A 24,710-nucleotide genomic window follows, 5' to 3' on the forward strand; every position below is an offset into this window, starting at 1 on the left:
TGTCAGCAGCAGCACTGGACGTCCACTGCCAGAGGTCAAAACATGGGCGGGCAGACTGTGCAGCCACGAATGGACCCAAGGAGGGCAAAGGAGAGGGGTGGCCCCGGTACCGGCCCTAGTCTTCCCATCCAAGACTGGACTCCACAGAGGCGAGGGCGTCAGACACGCATCGAGCCCCTCGCCAGCTGAGAGGAGAAGCGCAGCGTGCGCCATCCGCTCCCCACGGCTGGCTTGCTGGATGGAGGGCAGGGCTTCTGGGCGGCCTTCCTTCCCAGTGCAGCGCTTGCTCCCACTCAGTAATGCTCGGCCGGCTGTTTGGTAGACACCGCCCTCCACCCTCCACCCGGAAGGCCAGAACTGGTGTGGTCTGCTTGGATTCGGATCTCCCTGGGAAGACCGGTCAGGCTGGGCCGCCCGAGGATGACCCTGTTCTCATGGCTGGGCAGGTGCAGGGAGAGATGAGTCAGGAGGTGGCCACGCAGGAGCCAGCCAGGCCACACCCAGTAGGGCGCTGCCTTAGGGGCTGAAGCGCCTCCCTGCAGCCCTCTGTGGATGCTCGGCCCCAAACAGCCCGAGGCTGACACTCGGTTCACCCCGTTCCTTGGCCTCCGGCCAGCCTCCCTCCCGCTCCTGCGCCCCTTCCCAGTGTGCAGCCTCTCCCTCCGTCTAGGCCAGGGGCACTCTCGGAGAGGCACCTCCCGGCTCGGGGCGGGCAGGGCTCCCAGACGGGGCGCCAGCACGGCTCAGGTACGGGGGTGGGAGCCATGGCACACGTCCCCCTGGGTCAGCCACTGCACTGCTCCTCGATGCCTGCTGTCTGCGGGGAGGCGCCTGGCGCGGCCTGGCCGCTCACACTGGAGGCGGAGGTGCAGGCCAGGGTGCTGGGGAAGACGCCACCTTGTGGACCTGAGCCTACTGCCAAGCCCAGGGACGGGGCCCTGGGAAGATGGGTCAGTCTGGGCCGGCCCGAGGATGACCCTGTTCTCATGGTGCGTGCGCAGAGCCCCATCCTCCCTGGGCCTTCTCTGGGTCTCTGAGCCCCCAGACCCGGGGGTCCCGTGTGGCTCAGAGGTGGGCAGGACAGGTCTGCCCAGGTCTGTGCACGCGGTGGGCCACATCCTCCAGGCAAAGCACACCAGAGGGTCACAGCCACCCACGGAGCCTGTGGGGCCACCCTGCCGTCCTGTGGCTGTCCGGCCCTCAGGCAGTTGCTGACAAGTCTCATAGGTGTCCTCCCTCCTGCTGAGAGCCCACCACTCAGTCCACTCAGCTGACCACAAGTAAAGCCCTCAGCCTGGGCATCCTGTCCTCACACGCCTGAGGCGGGCCACCCTCTGGCTGTCCCGGTTCTGCAGCTCCTCCCCCTGCACCTGCACCATCCAAATCGCAGCAGCCACCCTCCATGGCTTCCGTGGTGTCCAACTCAGCAGGCTGTCCACAGACCCTTGGCCTGGGCTGCTGAGTCCTAAATGACAGGAGAGCTCTCAACCCTGCAGACAGAGAGGTCTCCTGTGGCATTTAGTAAAGCTGCTCTTAGACGATTTCTGTCAGAGCCACTCTGAATGGCCGCTTGATTGGATTAACAGATGCCCAGGGTTGAAGGGACCATGGGTGTTGATGAGGTGTGTCTAGGAATGAAGCCTCTCCCTAAGCACGGACAGCGCCGTCCGATAGGCCAGTCCATTTGTAGACTCCTCCATGGGACCCTGAAGGGTGTCAGCAAGCACAGGCCGGCAGAGCCTGCGGGGCAGCGGGACAGGGCCTCACAGCGCTGGCTGGGCCTCGCCTTGCAGACGGGCTGTAGAGATGCAAGGCCAGGCAGCACGGCTTAGGCCTCTTAGATCTGACCCTAATGAGCCCAGGATGAAGAGGGCACCATCCCCCTGCCAGACGCCAGGAAAAGGGTCCCACTGGGGGCTTCAGGGGGTATTTGTTAGCCGTTAAGTTCTTTCCTTAGTTTTCCTGACGGGGATTTCCCATCAAGTTATTCAGAAGGGCCGCCCTTCCGAGAGGCGAAGCAGGCTGGGTGCTGGGACAAGGACCTGGCCCCACGGGCACCTCGAGGACTGAGGGCTGCCGGGGACAGGAAGCCAACTTCTCCTGGAGGGGGGCTTCAGCTGCAGCAGCCAGGGACCTGCAGGACAAACCCAGCCTCACGTGGGCCCACACAGAGGGTGACAGGCGAGTCACGGTCTGAGAGGCCCCAAGACGTGTATTAGGCGCTGAGGGGGACAACGGTGACCACGGCGCTGTCTTGCTCTGCGTTTGCAGGGGTTTGGAATGTGGCTGCAGACGTCCTGATTGTGTGGAGAGCCCCGCTGTCTCAGGCCGACCTTGCGCAGCCCCAGCTGCATTTCCAGAAGGTGTCCCTGCTGTCCCAGCGTGCCAGGCCGAGGGCTCCTGACAAGTCTTCCCCAGAGCTCATACAGGCCTAGCAACTGCAACGGGGCTGTGGTCGCCCACCAGGGCCTTCCTGAACAACCTGTGCCCTCACTCCCGGGGCTGGGTGGGCAGAGGGCATGTGGCTGAGGTGGGCCACCAGCAAGGCCCAGGGTGCCCAGGAGCCCACGGCTTGGCCCTAACCACACCTTGGGTACCACCAGGAGGGAGAGAGACAGCTGGTCCGACCCACAGCCACGTGGCAAGAGGAATGTTCCGAGGACGGCAACTGGCTCTGAAGCGCAAGGTGGTGTCCTCCGCCCTCCCACCAGTTCTGCAGGGAGCAGGGTCAGCAAGGCCCTGACCAGCCGCCTGGAGGCCAGCAGGGGAGATGTGTTTGACATGACACCTGGGCATGTGACCTGTGAGCCCCCAGGGAAGTCTCCTCTCCTCAGAAAAGGGAGTGTCCTGGGATCCCACCACAGTCCCCTCGAGGGACAGTGGACAGAGCTGCAGGGCGGACGGTCCCTGCAGCTGAGCGAGCTCCGTGCTGCAGAGACGTCACCTCAGTGTCCACCCAGTGGCTCCCCTTTCCACCCTCACCCACGGTCAGCCCCAGAGGAGGTGGGCCTGCAGCTCTGAGGCAGGACTTCAGCCCTTTTTATTCCATGAAGACCCCTGGACGTGGGGCCTTGCAGGCCCAGTGACGTTCTTTCCTCATCTGTGAACCTCCGCGAAACCACCAGGGTGGCTGTGGTGACTGAGTCCAGCGTCCCCACCCTCCCCAGAAAGGGTCCCAGAAGAAGGGCTGCTCAGGTTGGACCCTGGTGCTAGGCAGGGCCCAGGGCCTTGCCCAACTTGAGTGCCTGGGCTCCACCTCCACTCTTTGTGTGGTTGGTCCTGCCCTGGACGTCCACTGGGAAGGGCTGTGGCTGGACACCAGGCCCTGCCCCTCGGGTTTGCTCCACACCCCGCCTTCTGCATCTCTGTCCCGTAAAGCTGCAGTGGCTCCTTCTCTCACTTTGGATGTTCACAGCACGAGGTGAAGGACGTTCCACGGTGCTCTGTTGGTGCAGCCTGGAGGCCGGTTTCCACGCCGGGCAGAGGCCAGCAGACAGTGCTTGGAGAGAGGAGAGCGCATTCTTTCTCAGAGGGAGAGGAGCAGTAGGGGCCACCGCTGGGAGCCGCAGGAAGTGCAGGGTCTGACCGTGGCACAACCGTGGTGTGGCTGAGTCTGGAACAGCAGAACGACCCTGCTCTGTTCTGAGGTCACCAGAGCCGGGGAGGGCTGCACCAGCAGGGTGTCGGCACTGCAGCCCTCTTCCTTGAGGCCAGCAGGCCCTGCTCTGCTTCCCAGGCTCCGGGGCCCTGCGGGCCAGCGACCTGGGAGCTGGAGTCACCTGGGAAAGACACTCCTGGCCTGAGTGGTCCTGTCCAGCATGAAGCACAGCAGAGGCAGGAGGGTGGACACAGCGGGTGTGGGAAGCCATCCCTGCTGGGGCAGCTGGATGGAAAGGCTTGGGCCTGGCAGCCTCCTGTGAGGCAGCCGCTGCTGTGCTGCTCACTACCGCCCGCTCGGGGCCTTGGGGCAGCGGCAGCCGGGCGAGGAGAGGGTCTCCCAGGGCCTGGAGCTAGCGAGGGACTGCCTGCCTCACCTCCAGCATCAGCATCCTGGCCTCAGGGCGTGGCCCACAGGGAGGTGAGACGCAGCTGAGTCCGGACGTGAGGCCTGTTCAGACGCCCAGCCCCCTGTGCGCTGGCTCACCAGCACCGCGCTGTCGATGGGCTGCGCCACTGTGGAGTCACATTCCAGACCCTTCCCAGCCACTGTAGGTAGGTACCAGGGTGTAACCCAGAAAGCTTGGAGCACTGAAGGGGCTCTAGCTGAAGGACACCCCAACACCTGAAGGGCTACGTGACCTTCAGTTTGATCTATCCAGTCCTTCCCTCCTGCTGCTGAACGCTTAGCCTGGTCTCATGTCCCATGTCCACAGTGACCAAGTTGCCCAGAGACACACCCCTGTTACCAGTCCCCCGACCCTCAACCTGCTGCCCTTGGCCCAGTGCCTGCCTCACAGGAGGCCGCCAGAGCCATCCCAATTAGACCCCAGGGCAGAGGCAGGTGCAGGCAGAGGTGGCCACCACTGTGGGGACACAGGGGTCTGCTTTGACTCCCAGACCACCTGTCACCAACAGCTAGGATGGGGAGGAGATGCCAGGAGGCCTGACAGAATGGGAGGGTTCGGGGCAGCAAGGGACACAGGTGGCCTGGACCCGCAACTGCCTATGAGGATCCCTTACAGACAGCCACCAATGGTGGGTGGATGGACGGGTGGATGAATGGATGGATGGAGGGATGAGGGAGTCAAGGATGGATACATGGATGGTGGGTAGATTGACAGATGGATGGACAGATGGATGGATGGATGGAGGGGTGAGGGGGTCATGGATGGATACATGAATGGTGGGTAGATTGACAGATGGATGGATGGACAGATGGATGGATGGATGGAGGGATAAGGGGGTCATGAATGGATACATGAATGGTGGGTAGATTGACAGATGGATGGATGGACAGATGGATGGATGGATGGAGGGATAAGGGGGTCATGAATGGATACATGAATGGTGGGTAGATTGACAGATGGATGGATGGACAGATGGATGGATGGATGGAAGGATGAGGGAGTCAAGGATGGATACATGGATGGTGGGTAGGTTGACAGATGGATGGATGGACAGATGGATGGATGGATGGAGGGATAAGGGGGTCATGGATGGATACATGGATGGTGGGTAGGTTGACAGATGGATGGATGGACAGATGGATGGATGGAGGGATGAGGGGGTCATGGATGGATACATGGATGGTGGGAAGATTGACAGATGGATGGATGGACAGATGGATGGATGGATGGAGGGATAAGGGGGTCATGGATGGATACATGGATGGTGGGTAGGTTGACAGATGGATGGATGGACAGATGGATGGATGGAGGGATGAGGGGGTCATGGATGGATACATGGATGGTGGGAAGATTGACAGATGGATGGATGGACAGATGGATGGATGGATGGAGGGATAAGGGGGTCATGGATGGATACATGGATGGTGGGTAGATTGACAGATGGATGGACAGATGGATGGATGGATGGAGGGGTGAGGGGGTCATGGATGGGCAAGGGGGTGGTCGGATAGATGAAGGGATGACAGATGATAGGTGGTAGATAAAGGGACAGCAGGTTCAGTCTCAAGGTATTAGACAACAAGAAAGTCCTAGAGTCTGCATATTTTTTTAATATTTATTTTTTACTTGGACACAATACCTTTATTTTATTTATTTATTTTTATGTGGTGCTGAGGATCAAACCCAGGGCTTCACACATGCTAGGCAAGTGCTCTACTGCTGAGCCACAGCCCCTGCCCAAGTCTGCATGTTAACCCGGTCCCCTAGACCTCAGTAACCTCATCTGCAGGTGGGGCTTGACCTGCCCTGTGTCCTCACAGGGCAGCTTTGGGGCTCACGTGGAATAGAGCACATTTGAACAGCACTTGGAAAGCTGCAGTTGAAGTCCAGGCATGAACTGTTATCATCCAGGTTAAGTGGGGTTCAATTCAGTAAAGAGCCTGGATTAGAGACTATTTTTAATTTTTTTATTCCTTTGAGTATGTTGTGGTAAGAGCTAATTGCTAATAACATATTTTCATGTTGAAGTCCTGCTGGGCCTACTCCAATGAATAGGAAAAAAAATCTCATAAGTAGCAGCATTATTTGCATCCAGACAATGAGTGTTCCTAAAGTCTTTAACCCCATTCCCATAAGAGTAGCTCTGGCACTCCTGTTTTAAGTGATTAAATTGCTTGGCAAACCCTTTTCCTGCTGGGAAGCCTCAGGTAAGCTTGAACCCCGCCAAACCGTCATTAATGTCCGGTCATTACAAATCCCAAATTAAGGTATCTAGTTAGCAAGCTCCAGGCACACAGGAAAGGAAACGTCCATGAAGTCCATGGTCTCCATTTGGGGCAGTAGAGACATGCAGAAGCTCGCGGGTGGTCCCGGGGGTCCGGGCAGCAGGGCTGTGATGGAGCCTCTCTTCTGGAGCCGTGGCCTGATCTTGGAGAGGCAGTGGCCAGCGACCAGGCCAGCGTTGTGGTGGTTCTGAGGGCGTGGGCAGGAAGCTGGAGCAGCTGAGAGGTTGGACCAGGGTGGAGAGCTCCTCTTCATCTTGGGCCACGTGACAGAGGACACCTGGGCCACGTGGGCGGCTCCCACAGCACCTGGACAGACATTTTGCCTTACTCTTCTTGCCTTTTCAGAAACGGTGGAAACCCTTGGCTCTTCCCCAGCCCTCCTTTGTTTCTCCTCCAGGTAAAGAGCTTGTTTGGCAGCGAGAGCTATTTCTCAGCCTCTGTTTGATGCTCCCCTTCCGATTAAAGTTATATGAGGCCCCGAGGCCCATCAGTGATCACGCCACTCTCTTGGCCAGACGCGAGGTGGTTATGTGAATAGCTTTATTGTTACAGGACATGAAATGCAGGGCGGAGGAGACTGGCGGCACTGACTAGTAGCCTCCCAAGGAAGCCTTGGATATCAAACGTCAGAATCCCTGTTTCCAGCCAAGATGAACTAACAGGAGCCAGAGCTACTCTCCACTAAAACAGCTAAGAAGTTTAAAACGTACAAGACGCACGTTAGACATCAGACTGCAGGCCCTGGGGGAGGCTCAGTTTACGGCCTGCAGCAGGTTCTGGCCCTGGTGAGGGAGGAGGCACAGGCAGAGCCCAGAGTCTGCAGAGGTGGAGATGGGGCCAAGGCTCTAGGGCAGACTGCTAGAGAGCAGGGGCTCACAGAAGGAGCACTGAAGTCTGCAGAGGGCTCCCTCCATGTGCAGCTGAGGCTGGGTGGACAGAATCAGGAGAGGGAGCCTGGGTCCAGGAATAGTGCCCAGCCCAGCACCAGGCCAGGAGGCCCACACAGCATCAGGTAGTCTGTTGCAATAATGGGAAGCCCAGCCCAAGAGTGGGAGCTGCTCCGGGCCTACCCAACAAAGCCTGGAAGACTTTGGAAGGCACAGAGGGGCAACCATTTCCCAAGTGGCTTACCATGCCCCGAAAAGAGCTCAGGCACATTTATGAGGGGATCCAGGGAAGTAAAACCCACCTAATGACACCTACTCAGAATTCAGCAGGTGTTCAGAGAAGCAAACCAGTGTGGAGAAAGAGCAACCCTGCAAGACGTGCTGGGAGTGAGATGGCAGTAGAACAGCAAGTGTGGCCTGTGAACCATCAGAAGCAACGCCGTGCCAGGTAGGTAGAAACCCAGATCCACCTTGTGAAGGTGCAGCAGGTGGATCTCGCGGAAAAAGACACACGTGCCCCGAGACTGCACTGGGGACCACCCCAAATGACAGCAGGGAGTCCGGGAAGCAGAACATCAGTGAGCTGTGGGCACCACCGAAACGCTGCCGCATTGCAGTCTTAAATGTGACAGCTAAGATATTTCCAGTTTATGGGAACGAGAGACCCCCAGATCCAAGGCTCCATGAACTTCAAGGCAGCTGGAGAAACACACTGTCTATGGAGAACACAGTCCGGCAGCAGCCTGCTCTCGGGACCAGAGCACAGAGCATAGAGCAAAGACCCCGGAGCAGCAGCCTCAAGCACCCAGAGAGAGCAAGGGAACAGAGGGTTCTGAGGCCAGAAAGGAGCGCCTTCCCAGAACCAGGTGAGGAAGTGCTGGGGAAGGATGTTGGCCAGATCACATCGGTCCGTGGCATACACGCTGCACGTCCAGAAGCACAAGCCCCATCAGCACGCACAGTGGTGGGTTGCTGAGAGCCACAGCCGAGTCAGAACAGCACATGGCATTTTTTCCAGAAGGGAGTGGTTGAGAGGTGAGCCAGCGGGCCATTGAGATGATGAGGGTTATGTTGAGCTGTGTATTCAACTGTATATTAGACTCCTGCTGTCCGCCTGGTGGGGGTGCGCCCCACTACTTTGGAGTTCTCCCATTGGTTGGGGAAGTTCTGGAGGAGGGATTTCCGGAAGAGGGAATTCCGGTTGGTGGTTCCTGGAAGGGCCGCATGGGTGGCGTTCGCAGTGGGTGACCACGCTCATAGGAGGCAGAGTCGGGGAGTATCCCTCACTTCAATCCCCAGTGCCAATGTAGATAAGTAAATGAATAAATAAAAAAGTCCTATTGGGAGGCAGAGAAGATGTGATTGTATTAAAAAAGTAAGATGAGACTACATGCCCAGAAAAGCCTACTTGTATATGAAGATGTGAAAGGATTCACAGTTTAAACATGAATAGACATACATGCAAACACCAATCAAAAGACGATTTAACGGCTTTCCTTGTAACTCAGCGGTAGAGCGCTTGCCTAGCACGTGTGAGGCCCTGGTTTCCATCCTCGGCACCACATAAAAATAAATAAATATATTTTATTTATCCATCTACAAAAACAAAAAATTAAAAAGATGAATCAGTAGTACACTGGGTAGATCTTAGAGCCCAAGCGTTACCAGGGACGTGGAGGGTAACTGATGGTAATAAAGGGCAACAAGGGTGGAGTGCCATCACAGGAGGTAAGCTGATGAACTGCAAGAAGAAATGAATCCACAGTGACAGGGACCAGCGCCTCTCAGCTGTGATGTGACCAGTAGAGAGGCAGCCCCCTGGGGCAGGGCTCCGCAGGTTCTAGAGCTTCCCCCCACGCCCACAGAACGTGCTCAGGAGCATTTCCAGGACAGCCCACGTTCTGCACCATAAAACAACATCAGGAACATGGAGTAAAATCACATAAGCCATGTTCTGGCTGTTATGGCTTAGATGAGGTGTCCCCAGAGGCTCCTGGGTGGGACAGGGCAGGAAGGTTGTAGAGTCTTGACCCCTGATGGGCGAGCTGCGTGGTCACTGAGGAGGTGGGGTGTGGCCGGAGGGGTGGCTCTCTGGGGACGAGGCTGTCAGAATATGTATAGATTGTGTATCTGGAGAGCGGAGTCTCGCTGTCTGCTCCCTGGTCACCGTGTGAGCTGCTCCCCTCCACCACACTCTTCAGCATGGTCTCCTGCCTCACCTGGAGCCCTGGGGATGCAGCCTGCGGAAACCTGAGCGCCTGGCTGAACCTGTCCTCCTCCACAGCTGTTCTGTCGGGCCTTTAGTCACAGCAGGGAACAGCGGATGAAGACGGGGGCAGTCAAAGGTCCCCAGGCCTGGGAAACCTGCCCACTTCCAGTGGGTGGAGAAGCAAATGGAACTCAGCGGGACTTTGAATCTCATGAGGTGAAAACGTGACGGCGTCAGTGGGACAGCGGGTAAAGCACTGTCACCAGAAGCCACAGGACCCAGGCCTGGTGGGAAAGAAGCTTCAGGCTGAGGACTCACCTGCCAACTGGTTCTTTGTTCTGTTTTGTCTCTGTACTGGGGATCGGGTGCAGGGGTGCTTGCCCACTGAGCCACACCCCAGCCCTTTTTTGTATTTTATTGAGAGAGTGGGTCTCACTGAGTTCTTGGCACCTGGCTAAATTCCTGAGCCTGGCTTTGAACTCACACTCCTCCTGCTTCAGCCTGCCAAGCCCCTGGGGTCACAGGCAGGTGCCACCACGCCCGTCCCCCAACCCTTTATACATCTCATTTTGAGGCAGGGTCACTAAGGTGCCCAGGCTGGCCTTGAACTTGTGGTTCTCCTGCCTCAGCCTCCCGGACGGCCGCTTGACACATGGCACCGTGGTGCCTGGCCGTGGCCTCCATCTCAAGCATCAGGGAACACAGGAATGAAGAAAGGGTACCCGTGAGCGAGGGAGGAATGGATCAGAAGGTGAGCCACAAAGTGGGTGAAGCCTCCCCAGGTGGTCTGTGGAGCCCCTGGTCCCCCGTGAGAGGAGGGCCGCTGCCTGGATTCCACCCACCCAACAGCAAAAGGGCATCAGACTCTCTGCCTCCGGTGACGGGAACACGGTCCTTAGAGTCAAGGATGACAGACAAGCCACGGTGACATGGAAGGACCTACTGAAGAACTGGAATCTCCCCATGGCATGGCACAGTGGCCCACACCTGTCGTCGCAGCGGCTCGGGAGGCTGAGGCCAGAGGATCTGAGTTCACAGCCAGCTCAGCGACTTAGCGAGACCCTGTCTCTAATGAAATATTGTAAAAAGGGCTGGGTGTGGCTCAGTAGTAAAGTGCCCTGGGTTCAAAACACAGAGTGAGACCCCAGGTGAGGCCCAGCCAGCACCAGGCAGGCCCTTCTTGGGGTCCTCGGGCTCTACCCTGTCCCTCGTCTCCACGTGGCTATCCCAGTGGCCTGCTTTGAAGCAGACCCATCTTAGCTCCTCACCCTGCACTGGTGCGAGGGATTCAGCTCACCACCACCACTACCCTGTTCCTGTTATCCGCGAGAGTGACTGATTCTCTAGATAGCTTTCCCTGCTCCCTGGCAGCTATTTACAGACATGCCCCCTGGTCATTTAAATCATATTAAAAATTAAAAATTATTATTATTTGGTGGGGATGAACCCAGGGGAGTTCTGCCACTGAGCTACATTCCAGCCTTTTTTATTTTTTCCTTTGAGACAAGGTTTTCCTAAGTTGCCCAAGTTGGCCTCAAACTTTCCATCCTTCCTGCTCCAGCCTCCCGAGTTGCTGGGTTGAGGGCGTGCCACACCATGCCTGGTTTCCTGTGGCCAGCGCCTGGCCCTGCTCTGCCTCGAGCCCCAGGCCTTTTCACAGCCCACAGGGCCGCACAGGGCCCAGCCTGTTGCCTTTCAGTCATCTGCCACACGACACACACCACAGAAGTTAATTACAACAACAGCACTTTTTCTGCAGGTGGGTAGAGCTTGGCAGGCACAGCTGGTCCCTGCCGTCCTCGGTGTCAGCTGGGGATGACTGTAGGCTGAGGTAGAAAACAGATTTCACCGATTGCTGGTGCAGTCCCTCCCTCCGTCTCTCCTGCTTGTGCTCCTGGGGCTGGTGCAGCCTGGGCCTCAGCAGGCACTGCCAGCACCTCCAGCACCAGCCTCCGCACATGGCCTTGGCTTCCTCACAGCATGGCATCCAGGTTCCAAGGGGACCGCCCTCCAGAGCATGTGGAAGCTGTCCTGCATTTCCAACCTTGTTCCAGCCCTGTCACTTCCACCCCCTGTCTTCAGTGGCACCAAGTCTGCCCAGGTGGAGACCAAAGATGTGGACCTGCAGGAACCAGAGAGAGAGACCTGCCCAGAACCAGAGAGAAAACCCGCTGAGACCAGAAAGGAAAATTGGCAGGAGACCAGAGGAAGACCCACTGGGGAGCAGAGAGGAGGTCCTGCTGGGGACCAGAAAGTTTTACCCAGACCAGAGAGAAGACCAACTGGGAGACAGAGAGGAGAGTCTGCTGAGAGACTGCAGAGGAGAACAAGCCAAGACCAAAGACGAAGGCCTGGGACCAGGGGGAAATATGTGCCAGAGGTGAGAGAGGAGGACCTGCAAGAAAACAGAGAGGAGGAGCTGCAGGGACCAAGAGGAGGAGCTGCTGGACACCAGAGAGAAGGAGCTGCTGGACACCAGAGAGGAGGACCTTCTGGGACCAGAGAGGAGGACCTGCTGGAACCAGAGAAGAGGACCTGCAGGGACCAGAGAGGAGGACCTGCTGGGACCAGAGAGGAGGACCTGCAGGGACCAGAGAGGAGGAGCTGCAGGGACCAGAGAGGAGGAGCTGCAGGGACCAGAGAGGAGGACCTGCTGGACACCAGAGAGGAGGAGCTGCAGGGACCAGAGAGGAGGACCTGCAGGGACCAGAGAGGAGGACCTGCTGGACACCAGAGAGGAGGACCTGCTGGACACCAGAGAGGAGGACCTGCTGGACACCAGAGAGGAGGACCTGCTGGGACCAGAGAGGAGGACCTGCTGGACACCAGAGAGGAGGACCTGCTGGGACCAGAGAGGAGGAGCTGCTGGGACCAGAGAGGAGGAGCTGCAGGGACCAGAGAGGAGGAGCTGCAGGGACCAGAGAGGAGGACCTGCTGGACACCAGAGAGGAGAACCTGCTGGGACCAGAGAGGAGGAGCTGCAGGGACCAGAGAGGAGGAGCTGCAGGGACCAGAGAGGAGGAGCTGCAGGGACCAGAGAGGAGGACCTGCAGGGACCAGAGAGGAGGACCTGCTGGACACCAGAGAGGAGGACCTGCTGGGACCAGAGAGGAGGAGCTGCAGGGACCAGAGAGGAGGACCTGCAGGGACCAGAGAGGAGGACCTGCAGGGACCAGAGAGGAGGAGCTGCAGGGACCAGAGAGGAGGACCTGCTGGGACCAGAGAGGAGGAGCTGCAGGGACCAGAGAGGAGGACCTGCTGGGACCAGAGAGGAGGACCTGCTGGGACCAGAGAGGAGGAGCTGCAGGGACCAGAGAGGAGGACCTGTAGGGACCAGAGAGGAGGAGCTGCTGGAACCAGAGAGGAGGAGCTGCTGGACACCAGAGAGGAGGAGCTGCAGGGACCAGAGAGGAGGACCTGTAGGGACCAGAGAGGAGGAGCTGCAGGGACCAGAGAGGAGGAGCTGCAGGGACCAGAGAGGAGGACCTGCTGGGACCAGAGAGGAGGAGCTGCAGGGACCAGAGAGGAGGACCTGCTGGGACCAGAGAGGAGGACCTGCTGAAACCAGAGAGGAGGACCTGCAGGGACCAGAGAAGAGGAGCTGCTGGGACCAGAGAGGAGGACCTGCTGGGACCAGAGAGGAGGACCTGTAGGGACCAGAGAGGAGGAGCTGCAGGGACCAGAGAGGAGGACCTGTAGGGACCAGAGAGGAGGAGCTGCAGGGACCAGAGAGGAGGAGCTGCAGGGACCAGAGAGGAGGACCTGCAGGGACCAGAGAGGAGGACCTGCAGGGACCAGAGAAGAGGAGCTGCTGGGACCAGAGAGGAGGACCTGCTGGGACCAGAGAGGAGGACCTGCTGGACACCAGAGAGGAGGACCTGCTGGGACCAGAGAGGAGGAGCTGCAGGGACCAGAGAGGAGGAGCTGCAGGGACCAGAGAGGAGGAGCTGCAGGGACCAGAGAGGAGGACCTGCTGGGACCAGAGAAGAGGACCTGTAGGGACCAGAGAGGAGGACCTGCTGGACACCAGAGAGGAGGACCTGCTGGACACCAGAGAGGAGGAGCTGCAGGGACCAGAGAGGAGGACCTGCTGGGACCAGAGAGGAGGAGCTGCTGGGACCAGAGAAGAGGAGCTGCAGGGACCAGAGAGGAGGACCTGCAGGGACCAGAGAGGAGGACCTGCTGGACACCAGAGAGGAGGACCTGCTGGACACCAGAGAGGAGGAGCTGCAGGGACCAGAGAGGAGGACCTGCTGGGACCAGAGAGGAGGACCTGCTGGGACCAGAGAGGAGGACCTGCTGGACACCAGAGAGGAGGACCTGCTGGGACCAGAGAGGAGGAGCTGCAGGGACCAGAGAGGAGGACCTGCTGGGACCAGAGAGGAGGACCTGTAGGGACCAGAGAGGAGGAGCTGCAGGGACCAGAGAGGAGGACCTGCTGGGACCAGAGAGGAGGACCTGTAGGGACCAGAGAGGAGGAGCTGCAGGGACCAGAGAGGAGGAGCTGCAGGGACCAGAGCGGAGGACCTGCTGGGACCAGAGAGGAGGACCTGCTGGGACCAGAGAGGAGGACCTGCAGGGACCAGAGAGGAGGACCTGTAGGGACCAGAGAGGAGGACCTGCAGGGACCAGAGAGGAGGACCTGCTGGGACCAGAGAGGAGGACCTGTAGGGACCAGAGAGGAGGACCTGCAGGGACCAGAGAGGAGGAGCTGCAGGGACCAGAGAGGAGGACCTGTAGGGACCAGAGAGGAGGAGCTGCAGGGACCAGAGAGGAGGACCTGCTGGGACCAGAGAGGAGGACCTGCTGGGACCAGAGAGGAGGACCTGCAGGGACCAGAGAGGAGGACCTGTAGGGACCAGAGAGGAGGAGCTGCAGGGACCAGAGAGGAGGAGCTGCAGGGACCAGAGAGGAGGACCTGCTGGGACCAGAGAGGAGGAGCTGCAGGGACCAAAGAGGAAGACCTGCAGGGACCAGAGAGGAGGACCTGCAGGGACCAGAGAGGAGGACCTGCAGGGACCAGAGAGGAGGACCTGCTGAGACCAGAGAGGAGGACCTGCTAGGACCAGAGAGGAGTACCTGCAGGGACCAGAGAGGAGGACCTGTAGGGACCAGAGAGGAGGAGCTGCAGGGACCAGAGAGGAGGAGCTGCAGGGACCAGAGAGGAGGACCTGCAGGGACCAGAGAGGAGGACCTGCTGGGACCAGAGAGGAGGACCTGCTGGGACCAGAGAGGAGGACCTGCTGGACACCAGAGAGGAGGACCTGCTGGGACCAGAGAGGAGGAGCTGCAGGGACCAGAGAGGAGGACCTGCTGGGACCAGAGAGGAGGACCTGCAGGGACCAGAGAGGAGGACCTGCTGGGACCAGAGAGGAGGAGCTGCAGGGACCAGAGAGGAGGACCTGCTGGGACCAGAGAGGAGGACCTGCTGGGACCAGAGAGGAGGAGCTGCAGGGACCAGAGAGGAGGAGCTGTAGGGACCCGAGAGGAGGAGCTGCTGGGACCAGAGAGGAGGAGCTGCTGGGACCAGAGAGGAGGACCTGTAGGGACCAGAGAGGAGGAGCTGCTGGACACCAGAGAGGAGGACCTGTAGGGACCAGAGAGGAGGAGCTGCAGGGACCAGAGAGGAGGACCTGCAGGGACCAGAGAGGAGGACCTTTGTGAAGTACAGAGAAAGACCAGGGGGAGGACCTTCCCAGAGCCCCGTGAGCACGGCTGGCGAGCACAGAATCTTGCCTGGAGCCTTTGGGAGACGTGATCCCTGGCTGCTTCCCACCTTCCCCTCTTCCCCTAGCGTCCAGGACCTGGAGTGAGCATGGCTGTCTCAGCTGCAGGATTCCTGGTCGTCCAGTTTCTCCATGTGAGGAGTCCAAGGCTCCCAGGTGTTCCCCCAAAGGTCCCAGGTAGGAAGTCTCTGCCCCACAGTGTTGGTCTGGAGGGAGCTAAGCCCAGGTATCCCCTGGGAGGGTGCAGCTGAGCCACAGTCTCTTGGGGCACTCACTCCCCGGGAGGTTCAGAGCTCTACTTCTCCACGATGCCCAGTGCCCAGGAAAGCAGTCCACCCGTGGCGGCTGGGACGCTGCGGGTTGCTGGAGCTGCCGGTCAGCTCTCCTGGCTCCTGCCAGGTACCTTTGCTCTCAGTGGTGGCAAAGGTGCAGAGCAGGAGCAGCTCCCTGAGTGCCACTTGGGGCCTGCTCTGCTCCACAGAGGGACCGTCCCACCCTGGCAGTCGTGGGAGGGCAGCACTGGGGCACTTCTGGGGGCCTGTGGCATGCCCACAACCCAGAGGCCCTGCAGAGGCCCTGAGCCAGCAGATGGGCAGTGTGGAGGACACGCTGGGCTGAGGGGCTGCTGTGGCTGTGGCAGCCCCTCCCTGGGAGGGTAGTGGAGTACAGGGTCTGCACCGTCTCCTCCAGCCCAGGCCAGGCCAGAGCTGCCGAAGCAACGGCCTAGGGGAGCTGAAGACCCTTGGCTGAGGGCACCGAGCGCCTTCCCTCCAGAGGTGACTCAGGCACCCCCAGAAGAGACCCTTACCAGCATGTTTGCTCTTTCTCGGGAAAGAGGGATGGCTGCTGGATAAGCGCGTTAACAGCAGGCAGCTCATGGTTTGCCCAGGCACTGTGAGAAGGAGCTGGCTCTTCCTGGTGTCAAAGAAGGGGACAAGTCCCACAGTGACGGGGAGATGGCAGGTGCTCTGACCACACAGTGTAGAAGCAGCTCTGAGCTTCAGTGCAGGGAGTCAGAGCTGGGTGGCTCTGCTGGCAACAGCAGTGCCATCGTTGGGACCCACGCTGGCCTTGCTGCTGGCTGCTGCAGGCCTGGCCCAGCCTCTGCCGTCTGCTGGGTCAGTGTGTGTGTTTCCTGGCCCCTGGCACCATCGGGGCGACTCACGCTCACTCGGATCGGGTGTCCAGCTTCCCGGTAGAAACCCAGGGTGGGTGGGTGCTGCTGGGCGTAGCCACACATGGGCACGAAGGGAATGCTCAGTCATCATAGCCCTGATGTGTAAATCATCAACACAACGTGCTTCGCAGACACCATTCCACGTTAGGTCAGGGGGTGGGGGCCTGCCCTGGGCATGAGCCCTCACAAGCCACACGGAGAGCCTGGCTGCTTTAAATTCCCTCCAGCTGCTGGCCCTGGGCACTCCAGTCCCAACATGCAGCCGAGGGCAGAAGCACCTGTCCACGTGTAGCCCTGTGACAGGCAGAGGCAGGCCAGTCCGGGGCGGGACCAAGGGCAGGCTCAGGCCCCTGCTGCGGGGCTCCCTTCAGCCCCTCCAGGCCTGGGGATCTGCAGAGCAGTCACCAGTGGCTTGAGCTGGGGAGGAGGAGGCAGGTGTGGGCTCTTCCATTCTCCTGAGGTGATGACGATATTTCAGAACTAGATACAAACTACAGTGGTGGAAGCCCAGAAGGCCCCGGAACCACCTGCTGTACCATGGCTGGTTTCAGGGTGGTCTTCACCTCGGTTTCCAAGGCAAGGGAGGCTGAGGGAGGCCCTCTGGAGGTTCCTGGCCTCCATCCTGGGGCTCCCTGCTGGCCTAGAGGGTGGGAAAGCTTAGCCGGCACCTCCCACCTGCTTGTCCCTGAACACTCCATTCCAGACGGGGCTGTGCGGTTCCTGCAGTGCTTACTTCCAGCAGTGTCGGGGGGGCCTGGCAGTGGGTGCCTCTGCCTGCTCTGGGTGCTGGGGACCTCTCTAGCATGATCAGTCTGCAGACCCCTCAGCAGGGCAGCGGAGCTTCTGTGCCTGGTAAAGCTCTGAAGGCAACACGTTCTTTCAGAAGATGTGCTGGGGAGGCCGTGCCCACCCGCTCGGTGGATGGCTGGACGCTCTGCATGGGCGCGGGTGAGAGTGCAGCTGGCAGGTGGCTCGCCAGGCACCAGGGAGCCACCTCCAGCTCCATGGGAGTGTGTGTGGCCCAAGCCTCGCCCAGGATGTTTCTCTGAACACAAATACTTGGCATAAGCCCGAGTCCCTTCTCCACCTGGCCGGGGCAAGCACTGCGCATCTCTCTGTTGAAGACTCCTGCAAACTCTACCCTCGCCTTGCCACCGACTTCCAGCAGGCTTCCCTCACAAGCATTAGGAAGAAGGGGAACAACCCGACGGCAAGACGTGCTTCCTTCTGCTTCAGTGAGCACACAGCAGCTGCTTCCCCAGCAAAGCCCATCTCAGGCTTCCCACGAGTGCCACAGAGAACCACGTAGAATTTTCCATGAGCAATGAATCACTCTCAGACTGAGATTGTCCAGCAAAAAATACCGCTTTATTGGATCCGTTTTCTAACTACAAGGAGAGCAGACACAGATCTCAAATGTTTCCTTTCACATGACAGCCTACTACGAAACAGCTCATGCAACTGCAGTACGCTAAATACAGGGTCAGCAGCGGGCTGCGGGGGGCGAGTGCTGTGCTCCAGGCTGCAGTCAGCTCCTCACGGCCTCCCAGGGTCAGATATGGCTTTCGAAGCTGTTTCTCTGCGGGTTGGAAGAGCAGGACGGCCTTGAAGATGGGCATAGCGAGCTGGTGCCTGGCGAGCCTGCAACGTGTCTCCACCCCTGGTGCAGTTCGGGCCTACTCCACAAGGGGGCGACGACTGCTAAGGCACAGGGACGGGCGGCCCTGCTTCCGTCAACGCGCTCTTTGGTTGAGAGGAGGTCACTGCCAGGACCTGCTAACTGTACGGATGCAGCAGGGGGGCCCCAGGCACCCGACTGCAGCCGCGACGGATCTGAAGACAGCCTGCATGTGGCCGCTTTGAAAACGCTGCTTTGGGTGACCTTTCCTAGAAGCAGTCTATAAGGCTTCTGTGAATGACAAGTCTAATTGACAGATCTGTCACACTCCCTTCGTCATGGTATTTACAACTACTTTCTGACTCTGCCACGTGGTGACCTGCAGGTGTCTGAATGCACCTCTCTGGGGGTCTAAAGTGCTCTAACTGTGTGAGACGAGGAAGTGCCGCCTGTGCTGGGCGGCAGACCCAATGGAAGGTGCTGGAAGCTGGGTCTGGACTCTCGGGTGCATTCTCCAAAACCGACGCTGGTTATTCCAGTGTGGAGGCCCTGCCAGCACACACTGGCCACCCTTCTGTCACTTACCAGAACACATAAGCCTATGGTGGTCTAGGTACAGGCCATGCTGACGCAGACCCGCCCCAGACAGACGGCGTCTTTTTTGTCCAATACTCTACCTTGAGCCATTCAGCCTCTTTGTGCTTTACTCAAAACCATATTAGAAATCAAGACCCCAGCATGCTCCTATTAAAATCCTACGAGTTAGTCACACAGAGCAGAGACGTGCAGGGCTGAGGCAGCCTGGGGGACACAGCCCAGGAGACGCTGGAGGAAGCGGGGAGCTGTGGAGGAGCTGTGGAGGGCTGGGTTTCTCTCACAGCCCAGCTGGCCAGACCCCTAACACACAAAGGATGAAGCCTCATAGCAAGCGTTTTCGCTCCTACAAATACTCGTGGTAGCAAATCCAATGCTCAACTCCATGACACCACGTGGTCTGGTTAGACAAGGCACTTCCAGTGCTGAGGTCCGGGGCTGGCCTCCCGCCGCCCACAGTTCTCTTGGCGGGCTTTCCCCGCAGGAGGCACGCAGCCCCTGATAGAGCTGTTGTTGAACACGCAGCGCAGTCGGTCGTCAGCCCCTTGTGTCAGAAGTCAGAGTCTGAGTGGCACCAGCTGTGTCAGGCCCCTGGTCAGGAGCCTGCGCAGGAGCTTGGCTGTCGGGTGGCACCGAGCCCACTGCTGCTGCCAGCTCCCCGCCATCTAGGAGTGAGGCTCCGGGCCGGAGAGGTCGTTGCGTATGATCTCATTTACTGAAAGAAACAGAGAGAGGGGGTCAGGGAAGGAGAGGCACAGTCGGCCCACACGGGGGACTCCAGATGCCCTCTGCCGTGCCTCTCATCCGCAAGTCCACTGGAGATGAGGCCTCTCCCTCCCCTTCCCTGCCGGGTCCTGGGGTCCCGAGGTTGTCCTGCCGGGTCCTGGGGTCCCGAGGTTGTCCTGCCTGGCCCTGGGGTCCCGAGGTTGTCCTGCCTGGCCCTGGGGTCCCGAGGTTGTCCTGCCTGGCCCTGGGGTCCCGAGGTTGACCTGCCTGGCCCTGGGGTCCTGAGGTTGTCCTGCCGGGTCCTGGGGTCCCGAGGTTGTCCTGCCTGGCCCTGGGGTCCCGAGGTTGTCCTGCCTGGCCCTGGGGTCCCGAGGTTGTCCTGCCTGGCCCTGGGGTCCCGAGGTTGTCCTGCCTGGCCCTGGGGTCCCGAGGTTGTCCTGCCGGGTCCTGGGGTCCCGAGGTTGTCCTGCCTGGCCCTGGGGTCCCGAGGTTGTCCTGCCTGGCCCTGGGGTCCCGAGGTTGTCCTGCCTGGCCCTGGGGTCCCGAGGTTGTCCTGCCTGGCCCTGGGGTCCCGAGGTTGTCCTGCCTGGCCCTGGGGTCCCGAGGTTGTCCTGCCTGGCCCTGGGGTCCCGAGGTTGTCCTGCCTGGCCCTGGGGTCCCGAGGTTGTCCTGCCGGGTCCTGGGGTCCCGAGGTTGTCCTGCCGGGTCCTGGGGTCCCGAGGTTGTCCTGCCTGGCCCTGGGGTCCCGAGGTTGTCCTGCCTGGCCCTGGGGTCCCGAGGTTGTCCTGCCTGGCCCTGGGGTCCCGAGGTTGTCCTGCCTGGCCCTGGGGTCCCGAGGTTGTCCTGCCTGGCCCTGGGGTCCCGAGGTTGTCCTGCCTGGCCCTGGGGTCCCGAGGTTGTCCTGCCTGGCCCTGGGGTCCCGAGGTTGTCCTGCCTGGCCCTGGGGTCCCGAGGTTGTCCTGCCTGGCCCTGGGGTCCCGAGGTTGTCCTGCCTGGCCCTGGGGTCCCGAGGTTGTCCTGCCTGGCCCTGGGGTCCCGAGGTTGTCCTGCCTGGCCCTGGGGTCCCGAGGTTGTCCTGCCTGGCCCTGGGGTCCCGAGGTTGTCCTGCCTGGCCCTGGGGTCCCGAGGTTGTCCTGCCTGGCCCTGGGGTCCCGAGGTTGTCCTGCCTGGCCCTGGGGTCCCGAGGTTGTCCTGCCGGGTCCTGGGGTCCCGAGGTTGACCTGCCTGGCCCTGGGGTCCCGAGGTTGACCTGCCTGGCCCTGGGGTCCCGAGGTTGTCCTGCCTGGCCCTGGGGTCCCGAGGTTGACCTGCCTGGCCCTGGGGTCCCGAGGTTGTCCTGCCTGGCCCTGGGGTCCCGAGGTTGTCCTGCCGGGTCCTGGGGTCCCGAGGTTGTCCTGCCTGGCCCTGGGGTCCCGAGGTTGTCCTGCCTGGCCCTGGGGTCCCGAGGTTGACCTGCCTGGCCCTGGGGTCCTGAGGTTGTCCTGCCTGGCCCTGGGGTCCCGAGGTTGTCCTGCCTGGCCCTGGGGTCCCGAGGTTGACCTGCCTGGCCCTGGGGTCCCGAGGTTGTCCTGCCTGGCCCTGGGGTCCCGAGGTTGTCCTGCCGGGTCCTGGGGTCCCGAGGTTGTCCTGCCTGGCCCTGGGGTCCCGAGGTTGTCCTGCCTGGCCCTGGGGTCCCGAGGTTGTCCTGCCTGGCCCTGGGGTCCCGAGGTTGTCCTGCCTGGCCCTGGGGTCCCGAGGTTGACCTGCCTGGCCCTGGGGTCCCGAGGTTGTCCTGCCGGGCCCTGGGGTCCCGAGGTTGTCCTGCCGGGCCCTGGGGTCCCGAGGTTGTCCTGCCTGGCCCTGGGGTCCCGAGGTTGTCCTGCCTGGCCCTGGGGTCCCGAGGTTGTCCTGCCTGGCCCTGGGGTCCCGAGGTTGTCCTGCCTGGCCCTGGGGTCCCGAGGTTGTCCTGCCGGGTCCTGGGGTCCCGAGGTTGTCCTGCCTGGCCCTGGGGTCCCGAGGTTGTCCTGCCTGGCCCTGGGGTCCCGAGGTTGTCCTGCCTGGCCCTGGGGTCCCGAGGTTGTCCTGCCTGGCCCTGGGGTCCCGAGGTTGTCCTGCCTGGCCCTGGGGTCCCGAGGTTGTCCTGCCTGGCCCTGGGGTCCCGAGGTTGTCCTGCCTGGCCCTGGGGTCCCGAGGTTGTCCTGCCTGGCCCTGGGGTCCCGAGGTTGTCCTGCCTGGCCCTGGGGTCCCGAGGTTGACCTGCCTGGCCCTGGGGTCCTGAGGTTGTCCTGCCTGGCCTGGCGTGTGGCTCTCAGCCTTGTCCTGGCGCCTGCTCAGTGGGAAAGGCTCTGGGTGGCAGTGCTGCCTCAGGGCCCTGGTACGGGGGCCAACCTGCCTAGGTGCAGAGCGACTCCTCTGTCCAGGAGCCAACACAAGAGTCCCCCCAGAGCGTGCCCTTGGCCAAGAGAGCAGGGTTGTCTCTGAAGCCAGGCTGCTCCTTCATGTCTGTTTCCTATAGATGGTCAGCTACAGTGTCCCCTGAAGGCCAGCGATGGCCACGGCCAGTGTGTGATTTTTGGCAAATGGGCAGGAAATGAGAGAAGCTGGCAAGGCCGTGGCCAGGGGCTGCCCAACCCCCCTCTCGCCCACCTCCCTTTCTGGCCACCTGATCTGCACTGAGATAGGAACTGTCCTCGGGCAGGCGGTCACCAGCCTTTCCTGCGGAGTTTGGAGGTGGGGAGCCTGCACGGACGTCACGGAACTGCCCGGGTTTCCCTTCGCCGCGGGCTGGAGGCCTGCACCCAGATAAACCCTCACGCTGTCAGGGGCCCCGGCCTGTCTGAGGGCGCTTCCTGGAGCCACCAGCGGGCGAGAATTTCATCACCTCCCTCCCCAAGCTCCCTTTCAACACCCCACTAAGAACAACAATAGCAGAAGGCAGCTGGGAACCAGGAATTGTGTCATGGGAACTGATAAGAGAGGGGACCTGGCTGCCGCACCACGGCTCCGAGGCCTGTCTCCCTGCTCCTTCCATGGCCCTGCCCAGGAGCTCGCTGGAGCAGGCCCGGCCCCGCGTGGAGGTGCAGGAGGGGCCCTTGGGCACAGGACGCCAGCAGCACTCTGGAGAGCTCGGCCCGACGTGGCAGAGCTCAGGAGGCAGCAGGCTCTGTCCGCTGCTGTGAGGACGCAGCGGGGCCAGCAGCTGAGAGTCTTCTGTGACGTGTGGTCCCGTAGCCCACAGGAAATAACCTGCTTGTCAGGAGAAAGGGGAAGAGCCAGAGAGTGGGCTCTCCCTGCGGCCCTCAGAGGCACCTGGGCCACAGAGGGAGACCCAGGGTGGGCTGGGGAGACGCTGGGCTTCTCCAGCCACAAGGGGCCCTGGCTGGAGGCCAAGGTGGGCCGGGGCCTCTGCTTGGTAGTGGTGGGTGCCCTCACAGAGCGCCGCAGGGCTCGAGGCCGTTGGAGGGTTCAGGAGTGTGACCAGCGCCCCCAGCAGCTGCGGGCAGTACCACTCTCCCAGCAGCACCAGCAGACGTCCTGGGTGTGCACACAGGGAGTCCACAGCCCCCAGCTGTGCCAGACCTCCCCAGGTCCCCAGGGCCTGGTGGGCAGCCGGCGGGGAGCGTGCTGCTCTGGAGCAGTTGGCAGTACCTCTGCCACGTCCAGAGAGGCTGTCAGGGCCATGCCCACCCTGGGACGGGCACTCCAGGCTGGGCACAGGACCCCAGCCGGCTCCCCTTCCCGCCTGCTCTCCATGAGGTCATGGTTTCGCCCTGGGGCCCGCATTGCCCTGGGCTGCCACTGGGCCCCGGTGGCTTCCTCTCCGGGCGTCCGCCCACGGTTCCCACAGTGCTCTCTCCACTGATAATTTCCACCCTCTTATTCAGCTTTTCCACCGACATGAAGGCTCCTCTTTATAGAGGTGTTTTGAACTGCAGGTGGCATGTGACCCTCACGACCCGCCTGAAAGAGGAACTCTGCTCGCTCTCTTAGCGTCCTCCACAGGATGTGGCCAACCGTCAGACCACAGCACTGCTTATTAAGAAGGGTTTTTTCCCTTATATTCAATTTTTTCTCTAAATTGCTCCCGAGGTGGAAAGTATTGCTTTTCTCTAACGTGTGTGTGGCAGTGAGAATCCCTGTCACAGCCTGGCCGCACACGGCTGCGTGTGTCCTGTCTCCCCCTGCACACGCCCACACCCGCAGCACACACCTGGACGGGGGCTGGGAAGTCAGTGCTGGGCTCAGGGCCTGCAGGGACCCGGCTGTCCACGCACAGCCCTGGGGGCACGGAGGTGGGGTCGTCCTAGGAGCAGTACCTGTGCTTTCACCCAGTCTCCCCTTCTAGTGCCCTTTAGGAAAAGCTGAGAGAGAAGCCGGGGCAGTGGACACCCCCGGCGCCCCCCAGGTTCCGCTGGCGGCTTGCACGTGACCACACGAGAACCTCTGGAGACTGGCGCGCGCCCCGCCCCGCCCCTCATGCTCAGCAAGGCTCACACACATGCTCAACCTTCGGTTTCTGAAAGTGACTGAGCAAACTTCTTCCTGCCCAGGGTCTGTGCTGACCTTCTTGAGGGCTCCCAGTCGGGCACTGGGAGGGCAGACGCGGCCCTGCATGCAAAGCAGCAGACCCCTTGCCCTCTCCAAGCTGCACTGGCCAGGCAGACAGCCTGCTGTTGCTGAGCAGCAAGAAGCAGGCCACCCAGGGAGCATGGGAGGAGGGACCGCCACAGACGGGGAGCAGGTCGGAGTGGGCATCGGCAGACAAGGCCCTGGGCCTTCAGCGCCAGAGCTACCCCGTGCTGCTGGGGTTTTGTTCTGTTTTGTTTTTCTGTTTTTGTCCTGGGGATGGAACCCACTGGTTCTGAACCACTGAGCCACATTGGAGAAGGGTCTTCTTACTGGAGAAGGGTCTCCCTAAGTTGCCCAGCTGGCCTGGAGCTGGGACCCTCCTGGACTTTCGCACAGCTGGGCCAGGCACCCCAGGCTCGAGAGGGGCGGATCCTGAGGGCTCAGGGGCTCTTGCCACACAGAGGCATGGACAGGCCTCGGGTCCCCAGGGGGCCCACACTCCAGCTGAGACCCACTGAGACCCAGTGCCCATGACAGTGCCATACCAGGGCTGCTCCTGTGACCTTTGCCTCTCCACACCACTGGCCGGCCTGACCACTCGGACCCAGTCTTCAAGTAAGAGTAGCAGTAGCCCCACCTCCTGGGGACTGACAGGGCCGCTGCAGCTGACCGAGTGGGCTGTGGACAGTGCTCAGGCAGAGGCTCCTGCCTTGTCCTGAAGCTCCCATCCAAGAGAGGCCGCTCTCCATGCGAGGTCACTGAGGAGGTCCCAATGCATGGAGCAGAGAGGGCAGCCTGGGGAGGGGCCCACGAGGAGGTGAGGGCCCGTGGGTTTTCTAAATATAGCTGATAGGCCGCCAGGCCGGGAGGGTC

At 60.9% G+C, this 24,710-nt stretch overlaps 1 protein-coding gene across 1 annotated transcript in view; it reads right to left on the reverse strand.

Moving 5' to 3' along the window:
• Positions 1-17,706: 17,706 nt before the first annotated feature.
• The window catches only part of Nfatc1 (nuclear factor of activated T cells 1), a 97,839-nt gene continuing 90,835 nt past the window's right edge, over positions 17,707-24,710 (reverse strand). Inside the window, exon 12 of the mRNA XM_077105592.1 lies at positions 17,707-19,278. Coding sequence (XP_076961707.1) covers positions 19,229-19,278 — 50 coding nt within the window. The 3' untranslated portion in view covers positions 17,707-19,228. The remainder of the gene's footprint in view (positions 19,279-24,710) is intronic.

The sequence above is a fragment of the Callospermophilus lateralis genome, chromosome 17 (genome assembly GCF_048772815.1).
Source record: "Callospermophilus lateralis isolate mCalLat2 chromosome 17, mCalLat2.hap1, whole genome shotgun sequence".
Taxonomy (NCBI): domain Eukaryota; kingdom Metazoa; phylum Chordata; class Mammalia; order Rodentia; family Sciuridae; genus Callospermophilus; species Callospermophilus lateralis.